General features: G+C 37.5%; 1 protein-coding gene and 1 long non-coding RNA gene across 2 annotated transcripts; both read left to right on the top strand.

Annotated features, from left to right (window-relative positions):
* The first annotated feature begins 964 nt into the window (after positions 1-964).
* On the top strand, positions 965-2,619 carry LOC133874775 (uncharacterized). Its single transcript, XR_009901376.1, has 2 exons — positions 965-2,086; positions 2,207-2,619. It is a non-coding gene; the product is annotated as an uncharacterized LOC133874775 (long non-coding RNA).
* A 9,924-nt stretch (positions 2,620-12,543) lies between these two features.
* LOC133876051 (uncharacterized) lies at positions 12,544-14,491 on the top strand. The gene is made up of 4 exons (XM_062314352.1): positions 12,544-13,158; positions 13,289-14,038; positions 14,099-14,149; positions 14,234-14,491. Exons 1-4 carry the CDS (start codon positions 12,544-12,546, stop codon positions 14,489-14,491), a joined length of 1,674 nt encoding a protein of 557 aa, XP_062170336.1.
* Positions 14,492-23,965: the final 9,474 nt, after the last annotated feature.

Raw genomic sequence — 23,965 nt, 5'->3', positions numbered from 1 at the left:
TTAGGGTGTGCCTTTTAAGGGATGGCTTAAAGCACTCTCATGAGCAGCTTCTCTTTGATTTTCTCTAAATTTAGAGGGGAAAAAAAAAAAAAAAAAAAAAACTTTTTGCTTTTGTAATTACTTTTTACAAAATACAAGTTTCTTACGTACCCTCACATTTTTTACAAAATTCCAACACAATACTAAATGAAAGGAAGAAAGATGAGAGAAATGTTTTGTATTAAAATAATGGATATGGAAGATAAAGTGTTATACCCAATGCATTGGATAGCAGTGTAGCTTACCCAATGTTTAGGGAAGATAAATAGCATATGTTGCATGTGACTTTTTGAAAAATTTGGACAATTTTTTTTATATTTAGGAAATGGAATAGGCTTTAGGAAAGCTATCGAGAGTGATCTTACTCTTACTAAATAGAACTTGGCATATTTTAGGAGGGATGAAATTTGGAGGAAGTGAACGTTCGAGGAATACCTTATGCAACTATCACTTCCCATGTCTGATATTGACTTTTCTTATAATGGTGGTTGCTCGTGAGGATTGGTTGACGCGCATGTGAATCTAACGGCTTGGATTGAGATTCGTTGTAATACTTAGGTCTAAGTATTACAATATTGGATGCAATGCAATGTTTTTGGAGGCCATTAATGTGACAACAAAGCAGAAAACAAATTTGGGGTAAAGGAGTGGTTTGGCAACTCACGATGGCAAGTTCAGAGTGATCGATTTGGAGATGGCTGAACCACTTAACAACGTACCCTTCTTTTTTGTTTTTTACTTTGTTGCGGAGATTTTGAGTCATCTATTTAAAATGAACGATTAAGGGAAAAAAAAATGTCTTACATCATGTACGTGCAATACCTAAATATTGCATCATATAATCTAAATTCCTAACCCCTTGTATTCATGCACCAAGTCTATTCGATCAATCTTGGAGTTTTCTCTCTTTCGTGGATAGCAAGAATTGAAAAGACCAAAAACTTCTCTGACAAGCTGTTGAGCTAGGGACTCCATTCTTCCCTCCTTCCTCCCTCACGATATCTCCATTACTTGCCTTTTTAGACTTGTTAATCATTTACTGCTTTTTTCCCTTTACTGTTTATTGCTTGAGATTTTGAAGATAAGATCTACATCCATCTAACCACTTCGGTCTTCCATGTGCCTCCTCTCCACCTTCACCGGTCTACTCTCTTCCACCCTATGGCTTCTATCCTCGCGGGTGTTCCATATGCGCAACCACTACCATAAGTCTTTTATAACAGATCCATGGTCTCTTGGATCTTTTCCAGAGAGCTCCTTAATTTCCAAGGAACCTTTTTGTTCTTCAGAGCTCTCATATCCGAATCTAATTATAAGCTTAAGCTTCACCTGATTTGGTTAGACTTTAGACTCGCCATCTTAAAAGGAGATTTCTCATATGTTGTATGTACATATACCTCTTAGTCCCTCAATTTCTTTTGAGGGTTAGTTAGGAGCTAAGTTTTATAATGTTCTCTTCTTAGCCCTCCTGATTTCCAACATGGGGCCGCTTTCAGCTTCACTAGCAGTGTTCCCGATCGACTTCCGACTCTTTGAGGTCTCCTTCCGGACCAGTGAGGTGCTAATTGTTTGTCCAGATTGGGACGTTTGTTTTCTGTAATTCAGTTTTCTGTCCTACTTCAAAAATTAAATAAATAAAAAAGTCTTCTACTAGTAGCAGGTCTTGTAGTCAAAGCGCGTCCTAAGTGCATGCCTAAGTGGTACCAGCACTACCTTTGAAGTCAAGCTTGCAAAATTATAAACTACAAATGGCCGGCCATGCGATTGCTCTTCCACCAAACCATAGAGATAAAATAACACGCATAAAAGCAGGAGTCAGGAGGGCGCCTTAATTAAGGCTTACATCTCTCCGTCTGAGACTCGATCTACACCTTTGCTCAAAAGCCATAACAAAGGTGAACTGACCGGCTGGCTTCTACAAGCAGCTTGTATTTTCAGGTTTACAGGATGAGTTGTTTTCCGGCAAAGGTGATGGCAACACTAGTAGCACTATTCCTTCTTGTGGGTGGAATTGATATTCCACCAACTTCTACATCACTTCCTTATGGTAATTTAACAATACTTTTCTAAAACTCCTTCTACATTTATATATATATGACCCCTTTTTTCTAATTATATATGAAGGTCCTTAATTGACTCTATATATGATCTTTCTTTGGCTTGAAAGGTGGTCGGAAGAGTTTATCGCTTGATGGCTCCACGAAGACGGCACCAAGATTAGAAGGCAGCTCTGAAGGTTTGAACATTACTGGTAAGAAATTCGTTTCCTTCCGGAGCCTACGAGGAGAAGGTATATCGCCGCCACCTTCACCCGTCCGAAACCGATCACCAAGGAGCGGGCCACCCCTTTAATTCTGTTACCCATGATTTATTTCATTCACAACCAATTCTCTGTCTAAGAATATATATATATATATAGCTGTGCTATACCTAATACCTCCTTATTTAAGAACAATATATACTTTATGGTCACGGATTTGAAGAAAGCCACTACTTAAATTTTCTTAGTTGGAAAATTGAGTTAGAAGATACTATTTAGCAGCTCTCCATTGGATAATAATCTTTCTTTTTTCTTTTTTTTTTTTTCTGAACTATTGGGTTAACCTTTTCACATTGAATTATTAGATGTTTATTGAGGGTTTTTGGTTTATATATATGATGAATAATGGAATTGGATACTATTATTATTATTATTGTTCGTTTTTCTTTTCTTATTTCGAGAAGGGAAATTGAATTGGATCCTTTGTCCACCAATCATGGGCATCAATCTTGAATAAAAAAATAAAAATCAAACAATACGTTAGACGTTAGATTAAATTTAGAATAGTACTACGTAGTTTTCTTCTTATGTTTGTTTGAAATGAGATTTTTCTTTTTGAGTCGCGATTTTTCTTTTCTTCGGTGGTAAAATTTTATCAGTACTCATTGTTGACGGGTGAGACTTTGTTCACCATGAGCTTTTAGTTGCGGCATATATTCTATAATGAATAGTAATTTTTTATAAATCGGTTTGTAAAATTTTTTTTTCATTTTATAATTTTTTTTAGTGATAATTGAATCACTGGTCTTTGTGATTGACCTAAATTATAAATCACTCTTTGTAGTATCACCATAAATTCAGAGATTCCTATGATTAGCTTAATTTACAAATCGATCCATGGAACTAAATTCCGTTAAATTTTTTTACATATTCTATTAAACGCCACGTAGCGTCACATCAACACTAATAAAATGACGTATCCATTTTAATAAAAAAAATATAAATATATTAAAAAATAAATAAATAAAACTTATTATTTTTTTTAAAAAAAAATAATTAAAAAAAAAATAAAAAAAAATAAAAAATAAAAAGCAAAGGGGTGGCCAGGCCACCCCCAGCCAATTTTTCGGAGAGAATTGATGAGAGCGGTACTGTATAAGGTTGAGGATCTGGAGCTTGTGAAGAGAGAGAGAGAGAGAGAGAGGTTTGTAATTGAGCAAAGAGATCAATTTTACAGCGCTTTAGTGGAGACATGGAGTCAGTCTTCAAAGAATAACTCTTTTTTGTAGTACAGATAACACTTGAAGAGCTCTGAACGGGGCCCCTTGGAAGGAATTCTAAGTGGATTCGGTTTTGATTTCCGTAGCTGATTCCGAAGATTGGGTTCGTTTCATTGAAGATAACGCAGAGGAGGTCGATAATTTCGAGTTTTTAGGTTTGCAATTCGAAGCAAAGTTTGATTTCCTTCATGTTTTTGTGCGATTTATCATCTGAGATAACTTTGTGTTCAATTTCTGTTATAGGTACATTTATGTGAGATTTGAACAGTTTTTAGAAGGAATCTGGAACCTTTCAATGAAAATATACGGATAATTATTGGTCTGAGATTGGATTGTTACATGGGATTTGAAGATTTAGGCTCTGAAATGTCATCATTTTGTTTAATACCGGTCATAAATTTGCATTCTTGGTAGTTTGAAGACTGAAAGAGAGGAAAACTCTTTCTGTAAATTCCCTATGATGATTGTGGCAGAATCTAAGTAATACAGGTGAGAAATCATTATCTAAATTGAAAATCAAGTATCGGTTTTCAAATTGAGCTTAGGAATTTGATGTTGGTTCTTGAGTGCTTTTATTCGGGCAAATCAGTTTTGCATCCCTATAACCAAACACTGCTTTTCTTTGGTTCTTTGTATTTTGCAAGCATCGAAGCTCTCGGAAAGTGATTCTGATTCGCAGACTTTCATTTTTTGAAACAGAGTTGAAATTCTCAGGTAATGCGTTCATTTCCAGATCCTAGGGCTAGGCTTGGCAATTCGGGTTCGTGTCGACCCGTCTGACCTGATTACACAATCGGGTCTAACACGAACCCGACCCGATTATTAATCGGGTTGAAAATTTGAAACCGAACACAGCCCGCCTGCCAAACGTGTTACCCGAACACGACTCGGGTAACACGTTATATTCAACCAAACCCCGATTGTCCAGAGAAGTAAAGAACCCAATTTTTATCAAAACAAAACCAATACAAGCGCTAACAGATCTAATGAAAAATTCACCTAAATCGGGACGATTAAGCTCTCAAAACAAGTCGATTCGTGAGGCTATGAGGCTATGTGAAGGTTGATTCGTCGAAGGAGGCGTGAAAGTGAGAACAGAAAATTGAAAAGAAAAGAGATACGAGTCGTGGGTCTTCCGGTGGTCGTGGGTCAAGCTCTTCTGGTCGTGAATCAAATGTGGGTTTGTCTTCCGTTCTCCTCCCTTGCCGGTTCTGGTTTTGAATCAGACTGAAGCTCTTCCGGCGATCGTGGGTCTGTCATCTTCTGAGGGCGAGTCAAGCTCCTCCAGCGGTCATGGGTCTGGTTCTCCTCCCTTGCCGGTTCCGATTTTGCTGCCTACGGTGGCCCTGGATATCCCTCCAGCGCCGGTTAAGCCTTTAACAGTTTCTAGCTAGGGAGAGGGACCTAGGGTTTGTTTCAGCCGGATTTCACATTTCGGCCTTTCAGGCTTTCAAGTTTTAGCATTTCCCTTTCTTTCTTGAAGTTTCCGGGTTTTTTTTTTTTTTTTTTTTTTAAAAAAGGGTTATAATCGTGCTAGCGGGTCAACCCGCAGATTGACCCGCCAAACATGATTATAATCGGGTCAACCCGATTATGACCCGAACCCAATAATAACAAACTCAAACCCGGTTTTTTCGTGTCGTGTTCGTGCTGGGCTCCCAGGTCGTGTCAAAAATTGCCAAGCCTACCTGGGGCCACCCCCGAAGGGTAGCCACTCCAAATTTATTTATTTATTTATTTTTAATATATTTATATTTTTTTATTGAAATGGACACATATCGCCATCTTATTAGTGTTGATGTGGTGCTTACGTGGCGTTTGACTCCAATGATTGATTTGTAAATTAAGCATCTCTGAATTCATGTTGATACCACATGGAGTAATTTATAATTTAGGCCAACCATAGAGACTAATGGTGCAATTATATATGCATTCTTTTTATAAAACTAATTTTGTGATGGAACATATTTATTAGCCTAGATACCATTAAATTTTTAAAGGATTTTTTAGACGTCGATTATACATCAGCAATATTTATTCTCTCTACTATCTTATATGCACTTTGTAGAAACAAATTTGTACTAATAATAATAATTTTTTATAATCTATTTCTTTAGTTATCTTATACAAAGCATGCTTTTATATAAATATTTAAACGTTTTAGTTATATATCAATTGTTAAAAAACATGTTTTTATATTTTATTTCAAAATTATACATAGCTAGCCCCTTGGATAAGACATTCCGAGTCCGTTTGAGTTTGCGATTTCAAAAACTACGATTTCAAAATAGCGATTTTAAAATGTGCGATTTGAAAAAAAGTGATTTTTAAAAACGCAGTTAAGCGTTTGGCAAAATCGCAGTTTGGCCTTTAAAATCGCAGATTAGCCTTTTAAAATACTGCGTTTTCAAAAAAGCACCATATTGCCAGCGATTTGAATAAACACTTTTTTGGGTTTTCAAATCGCAATTTTTTAAAAACGCAGTTTCCAAACGGTTTATTTTCTACGATTTGGTTTAAAATCGCATTTTTTTTTCTACGAAATCGCAATCCCAAACGCACCCTCCATTCAAGAGCATGGAATAATAAGCCGGCCGAATTGGGCTTCCCTAGTCTCTCTTTCATTCGGATTTAAAGTGGTATGGACTATTCTTTGTAAGCCGGCCGAACCTTGTCTTAAATTCTATGATTATCTATGTTTCTTGCTTTGTTCTTTACACGTGATTCCCAAAAGGAAATTCGTTTTCAAACTTGGCGGCTCACAAACAAGCCAATTTCCTTCTTTATGTTTTTTTAGTGAGAAACTTCACTTACACTCCTAGTATAAGTGAATTTTAACGATTGTTTATTTCTATGCATGCCTCTGCATGTAGGCAAGACTTAAATATAATAGTGGCGTACATGGAAAAGAGATTTTGGTTTATTAGGTGTTAGGATAGTTTTTTGGGTCAATTCTTTTGCTGTGAGTTCGGGGTATCTATCTCTGCAAAAGAAATAGAATTTAGATAAAGGAATTTGCCGGAGCGGGTTAGAGGGAGATAATTTTGATGCTTAAGTTAGATTTTGAGTATAGAAATACTAAAGGTGCGTTAAAAATTGCGATTTGGTAGATAAAAAGTATTATTTTAATCAAATCGTAGAAAATAAATCGTTTGGGAATTTCATTTTAAAAAAAATTGCAATTTGAAAACGCAGAAAATCTGCATTTTCAAATCGCAAGTAAGGGGTGCTTTTTTGAAAATGCAGAATTTTAAAGCCTAAACTGCGATTTTGCCAAACACTTAACTGCGTCTTTAAAAAAATATTTTTTGAAATCGCAAATTCAAACAGACTCTTAAAAGTAATAGCATCAACTTTCCTTAAACTTTTTTCTCAATTTAGGAAATTAAACCACTTTTTGCTTCCCTATTTAAATGCACTCCATAATAAATTCCATTATTATTTCCTTATATCATTTAAATATTATTTAAATTAAATGTTAGGAGAAGAGAGATGAAAGAAAAATTATTTAAATATTGTTTCAAATAAATGATAGATGAATGAGAGATGAAAGATAAAGTTTTTTATATAAAAATAATGTTAAGAGAGCCACTTTCGCTTCCCTAGATCTAGGTTAGATGTTTCCTTAGTTTATAGAACAATAAAAAAATCTGATTCCATAGATCTGTTAGGAATTTTCCTTACATATAGAAAAGATGATGAGATTTAAAAAAGTAGGTGTTAGCTACTAATGCTCTAAGAGAATTGTAAAGTTTAAGAATTAGAAAAGTTCAAAAGTCTCATTCCCTCGCTGCTCTAAAGAGCATACATAGTGAGCTCTCCAAGTTTCCTCCAAATTTTTGTTAAAAAATCTATTTTTGCTATTTTAACTACTACTTTTAACAAACTTCCAACATCAAACTCTCCAAATATTTCTTTATTTCAACTAGATATTAATTTTTTATTGGTTTTAAGCAACCACTCCTAACAAATGAGGAGAAAGTAAAAGCAAAAAGTGAAAAGTGAAGTGAAAAGAAAGATAAATGATTAAATATTCAATAGCTCATGAAATTAATTTGTGAGCCAAATTTAAAGTGAAATTCTGATAAGAGCCAAAATAGATAAATTATAGAGAGTTTGTTGAAGTAGACCTTTTTTGAATTTTTCACTAAATTTTGATGAAAAATTTAAAATGGAGAGCTCACTAAGGATGCTTTTAGTATATATATATAGTCGCTTGAGAGCATCTGCATCGAGCTCAGCATTTCAAATTTTTCACCAAATTTTGGTAAAATTTCTCAAACTCTCTCATACATCAAGCTCTCCAGCGTTTTACCAAACTACCGCTTGTCAAAATCATTCTCCATATCTAACGCCCAAAATCTCCATGCTATTGTATTTTTTATTATTTTTCTCATTCTCGCTCCTTTCTTCACCTTCTTCCAGCAAGATCTCTGTCACTTTTCTCTGCATCAAGCCATCAACGAAACGAAGCAAGCCACTGATTTTTCAGGCACTAGGCCAACTCGCCCAGGCTACAAGGTGGGCTTTGGACGGACGAGGACGAGATCGAGCTCGACACCGACAACGCAATTGACGAGGACCGACGCCGACAACCTAACCGACGAGGACCGACGCCGACAATGCAACCGGTGACAAAGCCGTCGACGATGAAGATCCCAACCTCAAAAACCCTAACTTCACCGATGAAATAGATGAGAAGCAACCGAATTTGACCTCGAATTTCCCTTCTCAAAGTTGATTTAGAGTTTGAAAAAGTTGATTTAGGGTCTACATTCGCCGCAAGCTCAAATCCGTTAATGGGTTCACAAAGATTAAGTCTTTTGGCGATTTGGGTTTCACAGTTTGTGGCCCTGATGATAAGGTACTCACCATCTTTCACATGCTTTGTTTTCACTTTTCATCGTTTGGTTGCTGAGAAAAAAAGAAGGAAAACTCGGGTGGTTGTTGGTAGCAGTGTTCGAGTCGGAAATGTGGGATCCAGGTTCTAGGTTTTCTTTTTTTCTTTGTTTTGTTTTTTCTTTTCTTTTTTGTTTTGATTGCTGCTTGTTTTGATCGGTGGGTTGGAGGGAGATTCTTTGGAGAGATCTTTGCTTGCTTTGATTTTTTTTTTTTGTTGATTTGAAATCGAAGCTGGAGTTTGAAATTGTGGGTTTCAATTGGCTTGGCCGATTCTAGTGAGAACTTGAGTTCTCTGTTGATGGCCGATGGGTTGTGTTTGATGGTGTAATTTTGAGATTTTGATTTTGTGCGTAGATGATTGTAGTGGAATTGTTTTTGGTAGGAAAATTTGATGCTCATACAGTTAAATTGGTTTGTGTCAAAACTAATAAAATAAATAATATATAATTAAAATAGAGAAATATTTAGAGAATTTGATGTATGAAGTTTATCAAAGTAAGAGATAAAAAATAAAAAATAAAAAAATAATAGATTGTTTGAATTAAATTTTAAATTTTTTTTGAAGAGCTTGATTCGTCTTATTCCTATTATCTCGCTATTTTCCGAACCCGAATTAAATGATTTCACTGTCGCATCTGACGTGATTATGATAGTTCAGGTACGTATATATACTTGAATATGGCGGGTCATTGTACTTGATTACATCCGTATCCTCAAATCGTGGAAGGGTATATATGGTTCGGCCATTTTTTGCATGGGACAACATTGTCAGCACTCCTTACTTAGTAAATGGCGAGTGACTTTCTTAACGATCGTGTTTGTTGACCAACATTTCGTCCGGAGTGAAGACATTCGGATAGTTGATGATCGGGGTACTTCACCCGTGAGTGGGCCGGCCTCATCGGATTGGGCGCCTCCTAAGATATTAATTTGGCCCGGTTCCTAACTGTGTATGACCGGAATTTGGGGAAGCAGGACTTTGGAGGAGTGTCTTATGCAACGCAACTTTCACTTTCCATGTCTGATATTGACTTTTCTTATAATGCTGGTTGCTCGTTGCTCGTGTACGTACGTGGAACCAACTGAAGAGAAGATAATATGTCGTCGAAATCGAATGCTCTACTGCAGAGTAACAGTTGCATGTCTAGTGTTAAAAAAAATGAAGGGACTTCATTAGCACATAATTAGTCAAACGGCAATTAAGATGTATCTGCTACCTGTATTTCTTCTTTGTCATCATCTCCCTTGGCATAATCGATCACTTGAAGCACGCGTGCTTACTTCCCAATTATCACAATTCCAATTGTTGAAATCACTCATATGATCATTTCTTTTCAATTTCCACTTATATCGCCGGGCCCAAAAACACTCCCCTCAAGTCTCTCCACTTGTTCTAGCTTCTACAAAATCATGCATAAAAACAGACCGGAGTCTGCGGGAGGGCTTAAGGCTTGCGTCTCTCCGTCTGAGACTCTACCTGCGCGCCGGCGCCCCTTAACATCTTTCTCATAACAAAGGCGAACCGACCGGCTTCCACAAGCTTTGTGTTTTTAGGTTTACAGGATGAGTTGTTTTCCAGCAAAGGTGATGGCAACACTAGTAGTATCAGTACTACTATTCCTTCTTGTGGGTGATATTCTAGCAACTTCTGCATCGCTTCCTTACGGTAACAATAGTTTTCTATATATGACCCCTTTTCTAATTATATATGTGATCGATCATTTCTAACCTGCTATGATCATTCTTTGGCCTAGAAGGTTGTCGGAAGAATTTGTCGCTTGATGGTTCCACGAAGGCAGTACCAAGATAATTAGCAGGCTGCTTTGAAGATCTGAACATTAATAGCAAGAAAATAGTTTCCTTCCGAAGCCTACGAGACAACGGTTTATTGCCCCCACCTTCACCCAAACGAAACCAACTCATACGAAACAATAGCCCAAAACGAGCGACTGACCCCAGGCGTAGGGATTGGAAGCCCGAGCCCGAGCCCGAGCCCGAGCTTGCACCTCCACCTCAAATTTTATAATGAGCTAAAATTTTCTTACAAACTGGGTTGAAGTACAACTCGATCATTTAATCCAATCTCTAAAAATCACACCTATCTTAGTGTAAACACAATAACTCCAAGTCGATCAATTTGTACCAGCGCGCAGCAGCTACTCGAGAAGTCAATTGAAGAGAGGATGCTAAGCGATTGATAAGATTAATTAATAGTCTACACCAAACTCTAAAAGCTACACTACTAGTGCACAAGTGTTTCTAGCATTTGCCATGGATAAGTCTTAGACTACTCACATTCGTATTTGTATTAGAGTCATAATTGTAAATAGTGTCAGAGTCGTAATTGTATATATTAATATTTCTGTAACCATTATTCTATATAAAATGAATGGAGAAGTCTCTACCGAGAAGCGAGAGACACTAGTAATTACATATTATGTTTGAGTGGTAATTCTCGTGATTTAGGTTAGTTAAAATTGTGATTTCGTAAACAAAAAGTGCAATTTTAAATCAAAGTTTAAAAAATGAACCGTTTAGAAATTTCGTTTTTAAAAAATTGAGATTTGAAAACACAAAAAAAAACTATTTTTTTAAATCGTAGGTAATGGGGTATTTTTTTGAAAACGTATAATTTTAAAGGCTAACTTACGATTTCAAAGGCTAAACTGCAATTTTTCGAAACGCTTAACTGCGTTTTTAAAAATCAATTTTTAAATCGCACATTTTAAAATCGTTATTTTTAAATTGCATTTTTTGAAATCGCAAACTCAAACGGACCCTTAGTCACTGCAATCCCCTCCCTCTCAAATATGTACACTATATTCAACATAAATTGACTTGCCACAAGTACTATTTAGTGTGACGTGCTCAACTTATTTCCTACCTTAAGTAGGGCACATAGTATATGCGGGTAAATATTAACCACTCGTATTTATATTTATTATTTGTACATGTAGATGCGGTTATCCACATACCCTTTATATATAATATTATATTTAATAAATTCGCCAAAACGACGTCGACGTTTTGATGTTTAATATCAAAATGACGTTGTTTTGGATTAGGTATACGTTATGTTTATATTAGTTTGGTTGACTGTGTTTTTTTCTCCTGTAACACTTACAAAAAGACAAAAGTAATGTGAAATTAATATATTTTCAAAAGATTTGAGCTTTAAAAAAATTTAAACCAGCCCAAAACATTAAAATCAGCTTTAATAGAGACTCAAAGAATGCCCAAAAGACTAAATAAGCCCATTTTCTAATATGCGGATAATAATGGCAATAACCGCATGGATACGATTAGTAAAAACATGCAGCTTCAAATATTAAAAATAACCGTATCCGCATGTGCACCTATCACCAGTATTCCCTTGAGGCTTGTAGGTGGAGCTTTGGGGGATGGAATTGAAAGGTGGAAGCTTGGAATTGAAGTGGAAGTCGTGGATCAGGCTTAAAGGATAAGGGGATACGTGGCTGCAAACAGATGAGCCTTAGAGGTACTGGGAGCCAACTGGGTTCAACCCCTCTAGTGCTAAACGGCTACGTTTTGGGAGCACTGATGTAGTGCGTTTTATGTGTTATGCTTAGTTGTTTTTGTCTTTCTTTCAGCCTAGTCGTTTTAAGGCTTTTATATGCGTTTTGTAATACCTAGATTGGGCAGTACAGAAAGTAGCTTTTGGAATTGTGATTTGATTTGTCAATGGAGGTTTTGGCATTCTCGAAAGTGTCGAATTATCAGTAATATTCCATTTTCTCAGATCTTTACATTTCTTTCTTCCTTATAAATATCTCTATTTCTTCCCTAAGTTCCTAAACACTTAAAAACCTGTTACAAATTGGTATCAGCAGCCTTCGATCCCTTGCGCATGAAAACTCATTCTCGGGCAATAGCAGAGGAGAATATGTTGCGCTTACAAGATGAACATGTGTCCAGATCTGAATTGACCGGTATGGTCCAAACGTTGCAAGCTCAGCTAGATCAGCAAACGACCAATTTGCATTCTCAAATGGAGCAGCAGACGGTAAATTTTCAATCCCAAATGTCTCATCTTGAGGATATATGGCTAAACACTTTGTCACGAGTGGAAGCTTTAAATCCCCGGTCCATCACTATAATCTTCAGCACCCGACCTTCAGCGGCGGTGAAATTTTTTTTTCGGGAGGAACTAGTAACGGGGACAGAATTTTGAAACCGAAGACAGTTCGCTTGGATTTCCCGTGCTTTGATGCTGAGGATGCAGAAACCTGGTGCTGTTGTGCAGAGCAGTTCTTTGAGTACTATAGTACTCCGGATGAACACCGCTTCCCCCTTTCTTCCTTCCATATGGATGGTCGTGCACTTGTTTGGTTTCAGGAGTTGGGTGCTAGCAATTCCATCCGCTCTTTGAAGGATTTTGTCTGTTCCTTGCAGATCCGTTTTGGCCAAGGGTCTTACGATGATCCTATGGAGACACTGTCCAAATTGAAGCAAGAGGGCGCACTTGAGGAATACAAGAATCAGTTTGACACGCTGGCCCTTAAGGTGCAAGACTTACCAGATTTCCACAAACTCAGTTGTTTTTTGGGAGGCCTTAAAGACGAACTCCAGGTGCCCGTGAGAATGTTTAATCCCAAGGCGCTGGTTGATGCCTATTCCTTGGCACGGATAGGAGGAGTGTGTGATGACTTCGAAAAGGTATCCTCGCTCTTCTTCTTACTCTAGTCCATTCCAGCAACGCACTCAAGGCCTTAGTGTCCAAATTCCGATTGGTTTCACTAAGGGTAATCCTTACCCGAATTCTACTCGGAACACTTTTCCTGGCTAGTTTAACCCGAATTTGAACCCGCCAACAAGGGGCGGTCTACCTGATCGGGAAGGACCTAAACTGAACCAAGCTTTGGTTTCGGTTCAGAAAATATCCCAGGCACAAATAGAGGATCGGAGGCGTAAAGGCCTCTGTTATTCGTGTGATTCTAAGTGGACAATGGGGCATGTATGTGCTGTCCAGAAGCTCTTTATCCTTGAGGTTTTGGATGAGCAAGCCCCTGATCCGGAGAAGGCTCTCGGACCTGCTGAGGAGGACCCGGGTGAATTCTTTTTGGAAGAATTCCCGGAGATTTCATTGAATGCCATTATTGGCACTCCTCATCCGAAGACTATGCGTTTGGTTGGTTTTTTAAGATTGCAACTGGTGGTTATTTTGATTGATTCCGATAGTACGCATAATTTTGTTGACACAAAATTAGCGGCTACACTTGGCATTCGACCCTTAGTGCAGGATGCTATTCGAGTGAAGATTGCTAATGGGGAGAAAATTACTAGTCCAGGGTGTTGTAAGGAAGTGGAGGTGAAAATACAAGGGTCCAGTTTCCGCACTGACCTATTTATCCTTCCTCTAGTTGGTTGTGATGCCATATTGGGGATTCAGTGGCTCCGCACCTTGGGGCCAATCCCACTTCGAATGGAATTCCAGCATAAGGGTGTTACTTGCATTCTCCAAGGCTTGAAGCAGGGACCCCAACTATGTGTGGAGGGAAGTGATTCGTTTAGGCTACCTAAACAGAAGAGAAAGGGTGTAGTCCTACAGCTCATAAGTTGTCCTAGCCACTTTTTTTTTTTTTTTTTTTTTTTGCAGGGACAACATCTATCACTGAGCCAGCAGGAAGTTCCACCTCCTGTGGTAGAGGTTCTCAAGGGTTTTGTTGATGTTTTTAAGGAACCAATGGGCTTGCCACCTAGATGAGTTCAAGATCATTCTATCACTTTACAGCCAAAGGCCCAGCCTGTTTCTGTTCGACCCTACCGCTATCCTTTTTATCAAAAGGAGGAAATCGAGAAAATTGTGAAGGAATTGTTTCACATGGGTGTTATACGGCACATCCACAACCTCTTTTCATCCCCAGTCTTATTGGTTCGGAAAGCCGATGGCACATGGAGGATGTGCATGGACTATAGGGCTTTGAATAAGGTAACTATTAAAGATAAGTTTCATCTTCCTGTGGTTGATGAATTGTTAGATGAGTTATAGAGCTCCAAAATTTTTGCTAAACTAGACTTAAAGTCGGGCTACCATCAAATACGGGTAGTTGATGAAGATATACCTAAAACAGCCTTCCAAACTCATGAGGGCCACTACGAGTTCTTGGTTATGCCATTTGGGCTAACCAATGCCCCTTCCACTTTTCAAAGTCTAATGAATCATGTTTTTCAACCTTACTTGCACAAGTTCATCTTAGTCTTCTTTGATGATATCTTAGTTAACAGTAAAGACATGGAAACACATCTTACTCATTTAGCTTTGACACTTGAGACCCTACGGCAAAATTCTTTGTTTGCCAGGTTGTCTAAGTGTAAGTTCGGTTGTTTGGAAGTTGAATATTTGGGACACATCGTCTCAGCTCAAGGGGTTTGTGCTGGCCCGAGCAAGATTCAAGCACTGGTAGACTGGCCGTTTCCTAAAACCCTAAAGGCTTTGCGAGGTTTCTTAGGGTTAACCGATTATTACTGAAAATTCATCAAGGGCTATGGATCCATCGTTTCCCCTTTGACTCAGATGCTAAAAAAGAATTCCTTTGGCTAGAAAACAGCAGCTCAGAATGCTTTTGAAGCTTTAAGCTGGCTATGACTGAAGCACTTGTTCTAGCCCTCCCAAATTTCGCCCAACCCTTCATCATTGAGTGTGATGCTAGTGGGGTGGGAGTTGGGGCAGTCCTTATGCAAGACCACCATCCCATTGCCTTCCTAAGTCAAGCTCTCAAAGGCGAAGCACTCCACATATCGACCTACGAGAAGGAGCTCTTTGCTCTTGTGACAGCAGTTCATAAGTGGAGGCCCTACCTCATAGGGCAGTCTTTTATGGTCCGTACTGATCAACAGAACCTTAAGTTCCTGCTGGAACAGAAAGTGGGCACACCATTCCAGCAGCGATGGCTCTCTAAGCTTCTTGGGTATGATTTCTTGGTAGAATACAAGAAAGGAGTGGAAAATAAAGTTTCAAATGCTCTCTCTAGAAAGGATTCGGCTGCTACAGAATTCTCCTTGTCCATCCTATCTATTCCAGTTCTCAGTTGGGTTGATGAACTCAAAGCTCAATATCTAATGGACCCTAAATTGTAGCTATTGTTGGCTCAGTGGCATAGCACTGAGCTTAATACCCGAAGGTGCTCCCTCAGAGATGATTTTCTTCTGTATAAGAACAAAATTATCTTAGGCGACTCACAACAACTTAAAGCTCAAGTGCTGCTCTATGTGCATGGGGATCCTATGGCCGGGCATTCGGGTTATGAGAAAACACTCTATCGAGTAAAGAGGGACTTCTATTGGTGTGGAATGAGAAAAGACATAAAGAAATTCATCCAAGAATGTGACACATGCCAACAAAACAAGCATGATAATCTCTTCCCTGCAGGGCTGCTACAACCACTTCCCATTCCCTCTAGGGTTTGGACAGATATTCCCATGGATTTTGTGGAGGGATTGCCTGTATCCCAAGGTCATTTGGTCATTTTTGTGGTAGTGGACCGCTTATCAAAGTATGCACATTTCATTTCCTTATCTCCCCCCCATATTCTCCAACCAAGATAGCTCATATCTTCATTTTCATGTCTTTAAACTAAATGGAATGCCAAATTCCATTGTCTCGGATTGGGACCCTACATTCACCAATACTTTCTGGGGTGAATTGTTCTGCCTACAGGGCACTGCTCTAAAGCTCAGCACAAGTTACCATCCTCAGATTGATGGTCAGATCGAGATAGTCAACAAGGCAGTGGAGAATTACCTAAGCTGTTTTACTCAAGATAGCCCTAAAAATTTGCCATCTTGGTTACCCTAGGCCGAGTATTGCTATAATACTTTTTGGCACTCTTCCACCAAGTTGACCCATTTTGAAGTGGTCTATGGTGTCCCTCCACCTAGACTATTGAGCTACATTTCGGGCACAACCCTCGTACAAGCAGTGGATGAGGTGCTCCGTAACAGAGAGCAGATCCTTTCCATTCTCCATCACAATTTACAACATGCTCAACAGCGTATGAAAAAATATGCTGACATCAAAAGGACTGAGAGGAAATTTGAGGTAGGTCAGAGGGTTTACCTACGCTTGCAACCCTATCGGCAAATGACTAGCGCTCATCGTCGATCTCTCAAACTCGCACCTCGTTTCTATGGCCCTTTCTCCATTGTTCGAAAGGTGGGGGAGGTAGCCTATGAACTCGATCTGCCTAAGGAGTCCCGAGTCCACCCAGTTTTCCACGTTTCACATTTGAAGCTGAAACTGGGATCCACTATTTTTTCCGTGCCTAAACTTCCCCCAGTTGACTCTCATGGGGTTTTTCAGTCAGAGCCTGTGAAGATGCTGGACCGTCGTTCCCGTCCGCATAACAACCGGCCCCTTGTGGAGATACTCATCCGCTGGGAAGGTCAGACCTCCAATGACGCCACTTGGGAAGAGTTTCACGGGCTTAAGAACGCCTGCCCACACCTTGTGGGCAAGGTGTTTTGAAAGGGGGTATTGTCACCGGTATTTCCCTGAGGCTTGTCGGTGGACTTTGGGGGATGGAACTGAAAGGTGGAAGCTTGGAACTAAAGTGGAAGTCGTGGATCAGGCTTAGAGGATAAGGGGATACGTGGCAGCAAATGGATGGAGCCTTGGAGGTACTGGGAGCCAGCTGGGTTCAACCCCTCTAGTGTTAAACGACTGCGTTTTGGGAGCACTATTATAATGCGTTTTATGTGTTATGCTTAGTCGTTTTTGTCTTTCTTTCAGCCTAGTCGTTTTAAGGCTTTTATATGCGTTTTGTAATACCTGGATTGGGCAGTATATAAGTCCAGCGGGTAATAGACAGAAACTAGCTTTTGGAATTGCGATTTGATTTGTCAATGGAGGTTTTGGCATTCTCGAAATTGCCAAATTATCAGTAATATTCAGTAATATTCCATTTTCTCAGATCTTTACATTCTTTCTTCCTTCTAAATATCTCTATTTCTTCCCTAAAATCCTAAACACTTAAAAAACCTGTTACAACACCTACACCTTCAAGGTCACGGCCGGTACGGTCTCCTTGGTTTTGTTGGTGACACTTTCCAGTTTCCAATGTTCTAAAACAATGTTTCTCCTCCTTCCAGTCACTCGATCATTCCTCTTCCATCCCTTACTCGTGCCTCAACTTCACACCAAGATTCACGCCCAACACGGATCTACTTCTAATCCCAGCATGTCTTCTTCTAATTCATGCCCAACGTACACACTCCTCTTCTCATGCATAGCCAACACAAATTGAGCCCCTCACAGAGTCACACTCATCATGTCCCCTTCTGCAGATTCACGCCCAGCTCAATTACAGTCCAACAAACCCGTGCAAAATTCTCCTTCCCCTTTAGGTTCTTCAGTCAACCCGTCCTTCAGCCCTCCCATTACAGACCAGCCCTATACGTAGTGTTGACTCTACAAATGACTAGAGTTTAGGGTATGACCAGATGACTAGAGCCATCTTCGTCTTCTACTAGAACATATATGCAAATATCGGTTTTAGAATATGTAGATGCGGTTATTAAAATATATTTTAATAAAATATTCGCATACTCTTTACATAAAATATATATTATATTTAATAAATTCACTAAAAAGATGTCGTTTTATATTGAGTATAAGTTATGTTTACATTGGTTTTGTTGGCTGTATTGTTTTCTCGTGTAATATTTAGACAAAAAAGCAAAATAAATGTGAAATCAATATGTTTCCAAAAGATTAGGGCTTTAAAAAAAATTAATTCAAGCCCAAAACACAAAAATCAATATAAATTATTTTCAAAATCGTTTAAAATAGGTCCTAATAGAGACTCAATGAAGGCACAAAAGGCCATTACCTAGTATGCAGATAACAAATAATAACCGCACGAATGCGGATGCGAACACGGATATCTAAAATTGATATCCGCATTTTGTGGCTATGAATTTTGCAAATAATTTCATCCGTATCCGCATGTACACCCCTTATTATCCATATCCACACACACACACACACACACACACACATATATATATATATATATATATATATATATATATATATATATATATATAGTTTTGTCTTATTAGAACTTTATTTCTCTTTGTTTCATGCATTTAATATTTGCTAATTTGGCTTGGTGGTTTGGAAGGTCACTACAATACTAAATTGATTATGTGTGTGTACTATCCAGTTATCGACATTATTTCAAGATAGATAAAGTCAATTGATTTGGTTTTTTTTTTTTTTTTTGAAGAAAATATAATTAATTTCAAATTGTATTTTGTAGTATTTTTTTTTTCAATTTACTTGAATTGAACACATTTTATAAATAGATATAATTTTTTTTCATATTATAATTCAATTTATAAATACTTAATATTGCTCAATGTTTACAATTCATATTACAATTTACATTTGTATTTAATTAAAAAATTAGATTAATCTCATCTAAAAAAAAGCTTTAAAAAACAACATGGCCATATAAATTAAGTTCATAGTTTCAAAAAAAAAAAAAAAAAAAAAAAAACCCCAAAAAGACCTAAAGAAACCCAAAAATAGTCCATAAAAGAGCCCAAAATGCAAAGTAGATATCACGGGTAGTTAGTATATATATATATATATATATATATATATATATATATATATATATATATATATATATATATATATATATATATATATATATATATATATATATATATATATATATATATATAAAACCTGCCTAGCCTGTGTGTGGTTAGGGGTGGATTCCACATGCCCTAGACATGGGCGATTACTAAAATCCGTCATCTGCAAGGTGCGGATGTGGAGTAAAAGTATTATCTGACCATATAGTGTGGTTTACACCCCTATTGAGTAAGGATCCAGTGTGTTTGGTAAACCTTTTTATAGTGAATTTTTTGTAATACTAATAAAAAATAATTGATGTGATATAAAATATAAATAAGTTTTGAAATTTTTTTGTAAGGGAAAAGTGAACTAAAGTTGTTAAAAAGTAATTAATGGCGTATAAAAAATGAAAAAAAAAAATCGTTTAAAATGATTAATGTGATCTAAAAAGTGGAATCATTTGAGAGAAAAAAAATGAGAGGGTTTGCCAAACAAAGCTACATCTCGCCGTCTGAGAGTCTACATCGTGAGGTTAGTGAGTTCTTGGGCATTTGTTCTTTGTAGGGCCGTTTGGTTGCTGAGAAAATGGAGTGAGAAAAAGTGAGGTACAAAATACTCCCTTTTTGGTTGAAAGTTATGTTCCTATTCGTTTTGGTTAAATGGGTATGTTTTCTTTCTTCGGCTACAAATTGTGACTGGTAGGAGAATAACAAAAAAACACCAAAGAAGAAGGAAAATGCGTTCTTTTTTATGCGCACAAATGTCCAAGCCTTGATGGGAAGAGAGTCACTCATACACGTGGCTTTGAGATCAAACCAAGAGACAAGGCACTCAACATTCTAGATAGTGCGTTCCAGCCAGTGGACAGCTGGATTCTATGTTATTTACGTGTTATTTAAATCCTTCAAAGACGACGTCAGCTTGTACCAATTCCAGAATATTCTGAGGAGAGGCAATGTGGGCTGGATGCTGGCTAATGTAGTGGGTCATTACGTGTATAGTCTGTCATGGGCTGTAGTAGTGGAACGTATAGTGGACTAAGTGGTGGGTTAATCAGTTATCTTAGTATTAATGGGTTTGGTAGTTATTTTATTTCAGTTGTATTTAAACCATATTACAGTATTGAATAGATCATACAAATTACTCAGAATCTTGAAGTATGAGGAATTGACCCCTTGAAGTGTCAAAACAGTACTTTCAATCACAAAAACAATCTATAAAAAGTAGTCTTATAACAAGTGGTATCAGAGCCGTGTTCTTGCGACCATGGTAGAAGGCACACGTTTTGCTCAACTAACCGAAGGAGTAGCTTCCAACCAAGAGGCCATTATCCAACATGCCAATCTATTGAAGACCCTTGTGCAATAGGTAAGCAGTTTAGCTAGTAGTTATGCAACACGCAATAAAAATCATAATGACAAAGAGAATAGGAGCCCCAATTGGGAACCTGGGGAGAATAATGGAGAAAATAATGGCAGTCATAGTGTCATTAATCAAAGAGGGGGAGGTATTCATACAAGAACCATTAAGTTGGACTTTCCCAAGTTTGATACGACTGATCCAATCAATTGGATCTTGAAAGCCCATCAGTTTTTTCCTTATAGCCAAACAGCAGAAAATCAGAAAGTGCCAATAGCTGCCTTCCACATGGAGGGAAGATCACTTACTTGGTATCATTGGTTGATGGATTCAGGTCACATTAGGGGATGGGAGGAATTTGTAATTGCCTTCAAGGTAAGGTTTGCTTCCTCAGCTTTTGATGATCCTCTAGGGGCTTTTACTAAGCTTAAACAGACATCAACTATGGAGGAATATCAAACACAGTTTGAAATCCTTTCCAATAGGATCCAAGGCATGAGTGAGGAGTTTAAGGTTAGTACATTTCTAAATGGGTTGAAAGAGGAAGTAAGAATCACAGTGACCATGTTGAAACCCAATGCACTGACAACAACCTTTGAGCTGGCAAGGTTACAAGAGGAAGAAGTTAATCGGAGGCGTAGAGGTTACAAAAATCAGTCTTGGCTACCCAATTCCCAGAATTATTCCAAGCTAGCCCCATCTCCTAACATACCTTGACTCTTCAAAAAACCAAAACACCAATCCCACATATCCTACCAATTTCAACAAAAGACCTAGCATACCTATTAGAAGATTAACACCAGCCCAAATGCAAGAAAGAAGGGAAAAGGGGCTCAGTTACAATTGTGATGATAAATTTCAGCTTGGCCATAGATGTAGCAGACCTAGGCTTTATCTGTTGGAAGGAGTTTGAATTGGGAGAACAATAGGAAATAGAGGTAGAGGAGGTAGTGCAAGAAAAGGAGCCTGAATATGAAATACAAGAAGCAAAATTGTTGGGCATTTCCTTGCATGCTCTAGCAGGAGCTCCTGCTCCTAGAACTATGCGGTTGATTAGAAGAGTTGGGTCTTAAATCGTGGTGATCCTAATTGACATTGGCAGTAAACATAGCTCTGTGAATCAAAATGTAGCAAAGAAGATTCAACTACTAACACAGGAGGGAAGCAAGCTGACAGTCATGGTGGCTAATGGTGATACTATTCCTTGTCTAGGTTGTTGTAAGGCAGTCTCCTTCAACTTACAAGGGTACAATTTCCAAACTATTCTACATCTTTTAACTTTAGTAGGATGTGATATGGTGTTGGGAGTGGATTGGCTAAGCACTCTATGTAACACCCCGGTCTCATATTGGGAAGAGATGAATAGCTCACATAGAGTGAGTGGTTTATAAAGATACTCATGGGTGCTAAGTCCTACATTGTCTAGTTACTAAGTGAAACTGGGCTTTATAAGGGATTCTAGGAAAGTTCCAAAATGACTAGTCCTTTTGGGGTGATAGCGCAGAAGTGGCTAGCGATTTTCCTTGACTCGTTACAAATGGTATCAGAGCGACCTAGTAACGCTAGGTCATGTGGTACTAGGGCACTGCATGACGTGGCCCTAACGAGGACGTCAGGGGTTTAAGGGGGGGAGTTTGTAAAACCCCGGTTCCATATTAGGAAGAGATGAATAGCTCATGTAACGCCCAACAATTCAAGCTCTTAAGAAATCATTGACATTGTTGAGGAGACAATATCCATAGGTTTTTATAAGCAAACCTAAAGTTGTTTTGAAAACTTAAAGATCAAACCTTAAAACCTTTAAGACCAAAAAAGTAACATTTAAGCTTTAAATTTTGACTAAACCAAAAATAGGTCAAACAAACTCAGATATAGTTGATTCAAAGACCGTTGTGCTCGAAAAAGAAAGATCTATCATATGACAAAAGTTAGTAAAAAGGTCCACCAGTTGACTTTTTGACCTGAGCTTAAATGACCCAACTGTCAAATTAAACAAAAAACTGTCAAAGAAAAATATCAACATGTTTCTAGAACATTTTTGTGTAGAAGTCAAGAGTAATGATGAAGGAATAAAAGATCTCAAGAATATCTCATGAGTAATCATGACAAGAAACAAAAACCAGTAAAGCAAGTGTGAACGCAGAAAGTAGTTTTAAGATATTTTGGCCTAATAGACAGAAACTTTGACTGGACCGGAATTGAGTCAAAACGAACTTGAAATGAGTCAAACCAAAAAGAGAAAGTGTTTTTCTTGAAGTCCTCTATCTACTCTCAAAATTTCAGGTCAATCGGAGTAGGTTTGGCCATCGAAAAATTAGTTGGAGTAGGCTGCCATCTATTTGGACGAAAATCCTAAAATTCAAATAAATAATAAAGTAAGGATTTGTTTGCAAGATATTATCTAATAAGTTAATTCTTTTATTACATTTTGCACCTTATACCCCTACTTTTCTTCTATAAATAAGCATGCAATGGTCTTGGTTTTAACGCACAAATCATAGATAACTTTCATGAAAGCTTTTGCTTTGGTTTTCTCTCCTTCTACCACACGGCCACTTTGGTGTTCTTGAAGGTTTTTCTCTCCAAATAAACTTGGTAAGTGATCTTGATGTATGGGGTGGCTTCTTAGATATTCCTAAGAAAGTGTTTAATTTACTTCCACTATATCGAGTTCAAAAACTCAAAAGATATGGTTTGAACGTGAAACTATCAAAGGAATATCTTATGAACCACTTGACATCTCTTTCTTACTATTTGATTTCACTACTTGTTTTTACGAGTTGTTTAAAGACCCAATAAGCTTAAGAGATAAAAGAAATAAAGTAAAAAGTAATATAAACTGCTTTTACATTTCATTGTCCTCATGACTGATTTTATGACTTTCATGAGTTGATCGCATTTATATTTCCTTTTACATTCAATTGTCCTCATGACTGATCTTATGACTTTCATGAGTTGATCGTATTTATATTTCCTTTTACATTCAATTGTCCTCATAACTGATCTTATGACTTTCATGAGTTTATTGTATTTATATTTCCTTTTACATTTCATTGTCTTCATGACTGATCTTATGACTTTCATGAGTTGATCGTATTTATATTTCTTTTTACATTTCATTGTCCTCATGACTTATATGAGTTGATCGTATTTATATTTCCTTTTACATTTCGTTGTCCTCATGACTGATCTTATGACTTTCATGAGTTGATCGTATTTATATTTCATTGTCCTCATGACAGATCTTATGACTTTCATGAGTTGATTGTAATTACTCTTATGTCCTTATGATATATTTTAAAACCTTCAAGTTCATATTTGGTGGTATTGGTCATATAGTCTCGTCATCAAATCATGAACCCAGGTTTTAAGATTGTTATAAGTGATCGTCTCAAATATAATGAAGTGATGGATAATAATAAATATAAAGAGATGAGGGTCTATAAAAAAAGATTTATTTGATAGATAATTGATATATATGTTATTGTATGAATGAATTTTTATGCAGAAAAGAAGTCT

Source organism: Alnus glutinosa, chromosome 8, assembly GCF_958979055.1.
Source record: "Alnus glutinosa chromosome 8, dhAlnGlut1.1, whole genome shotgun sequence".
NCBI lineage: Eukaryota > Viridiplantae > Streptophyta > Magnoliopsida > Fagales > Betulaceae > Alnus > Alnus glutinosa.
This window is presented reverse-complemented; position numbering and strand designations above follow the sequence as displayed.

What these genes read in the sequence shown, in the direction of transcription:
- LOC133876051 (XM_062314352.1), top strand. Translation starts at nt 12,544, where the DNA reads ATGGCTAAACACTTTGTCACGAGTGGAAGCTTTAAATCCCCGGTCCAT. An exon ending in CTAAACAGAAGAGAAAGGGT is followed by an intron (nt 14,039 to 14,098) that starts GTAGTCCTACAG and finishes TTTTTTTTGCAG; the next exon opens with GGACAACATCTATCACTGAG. An exon ending in TTCCACCTCCTGTGGTAGAG is followed by an intron (nt 14,150 to 14,233) that starts GTTCTCAAGGGT and finishes ATCACTTTACAG; the next exon opens with CCAAAGGCCCAGCCTGTTTC.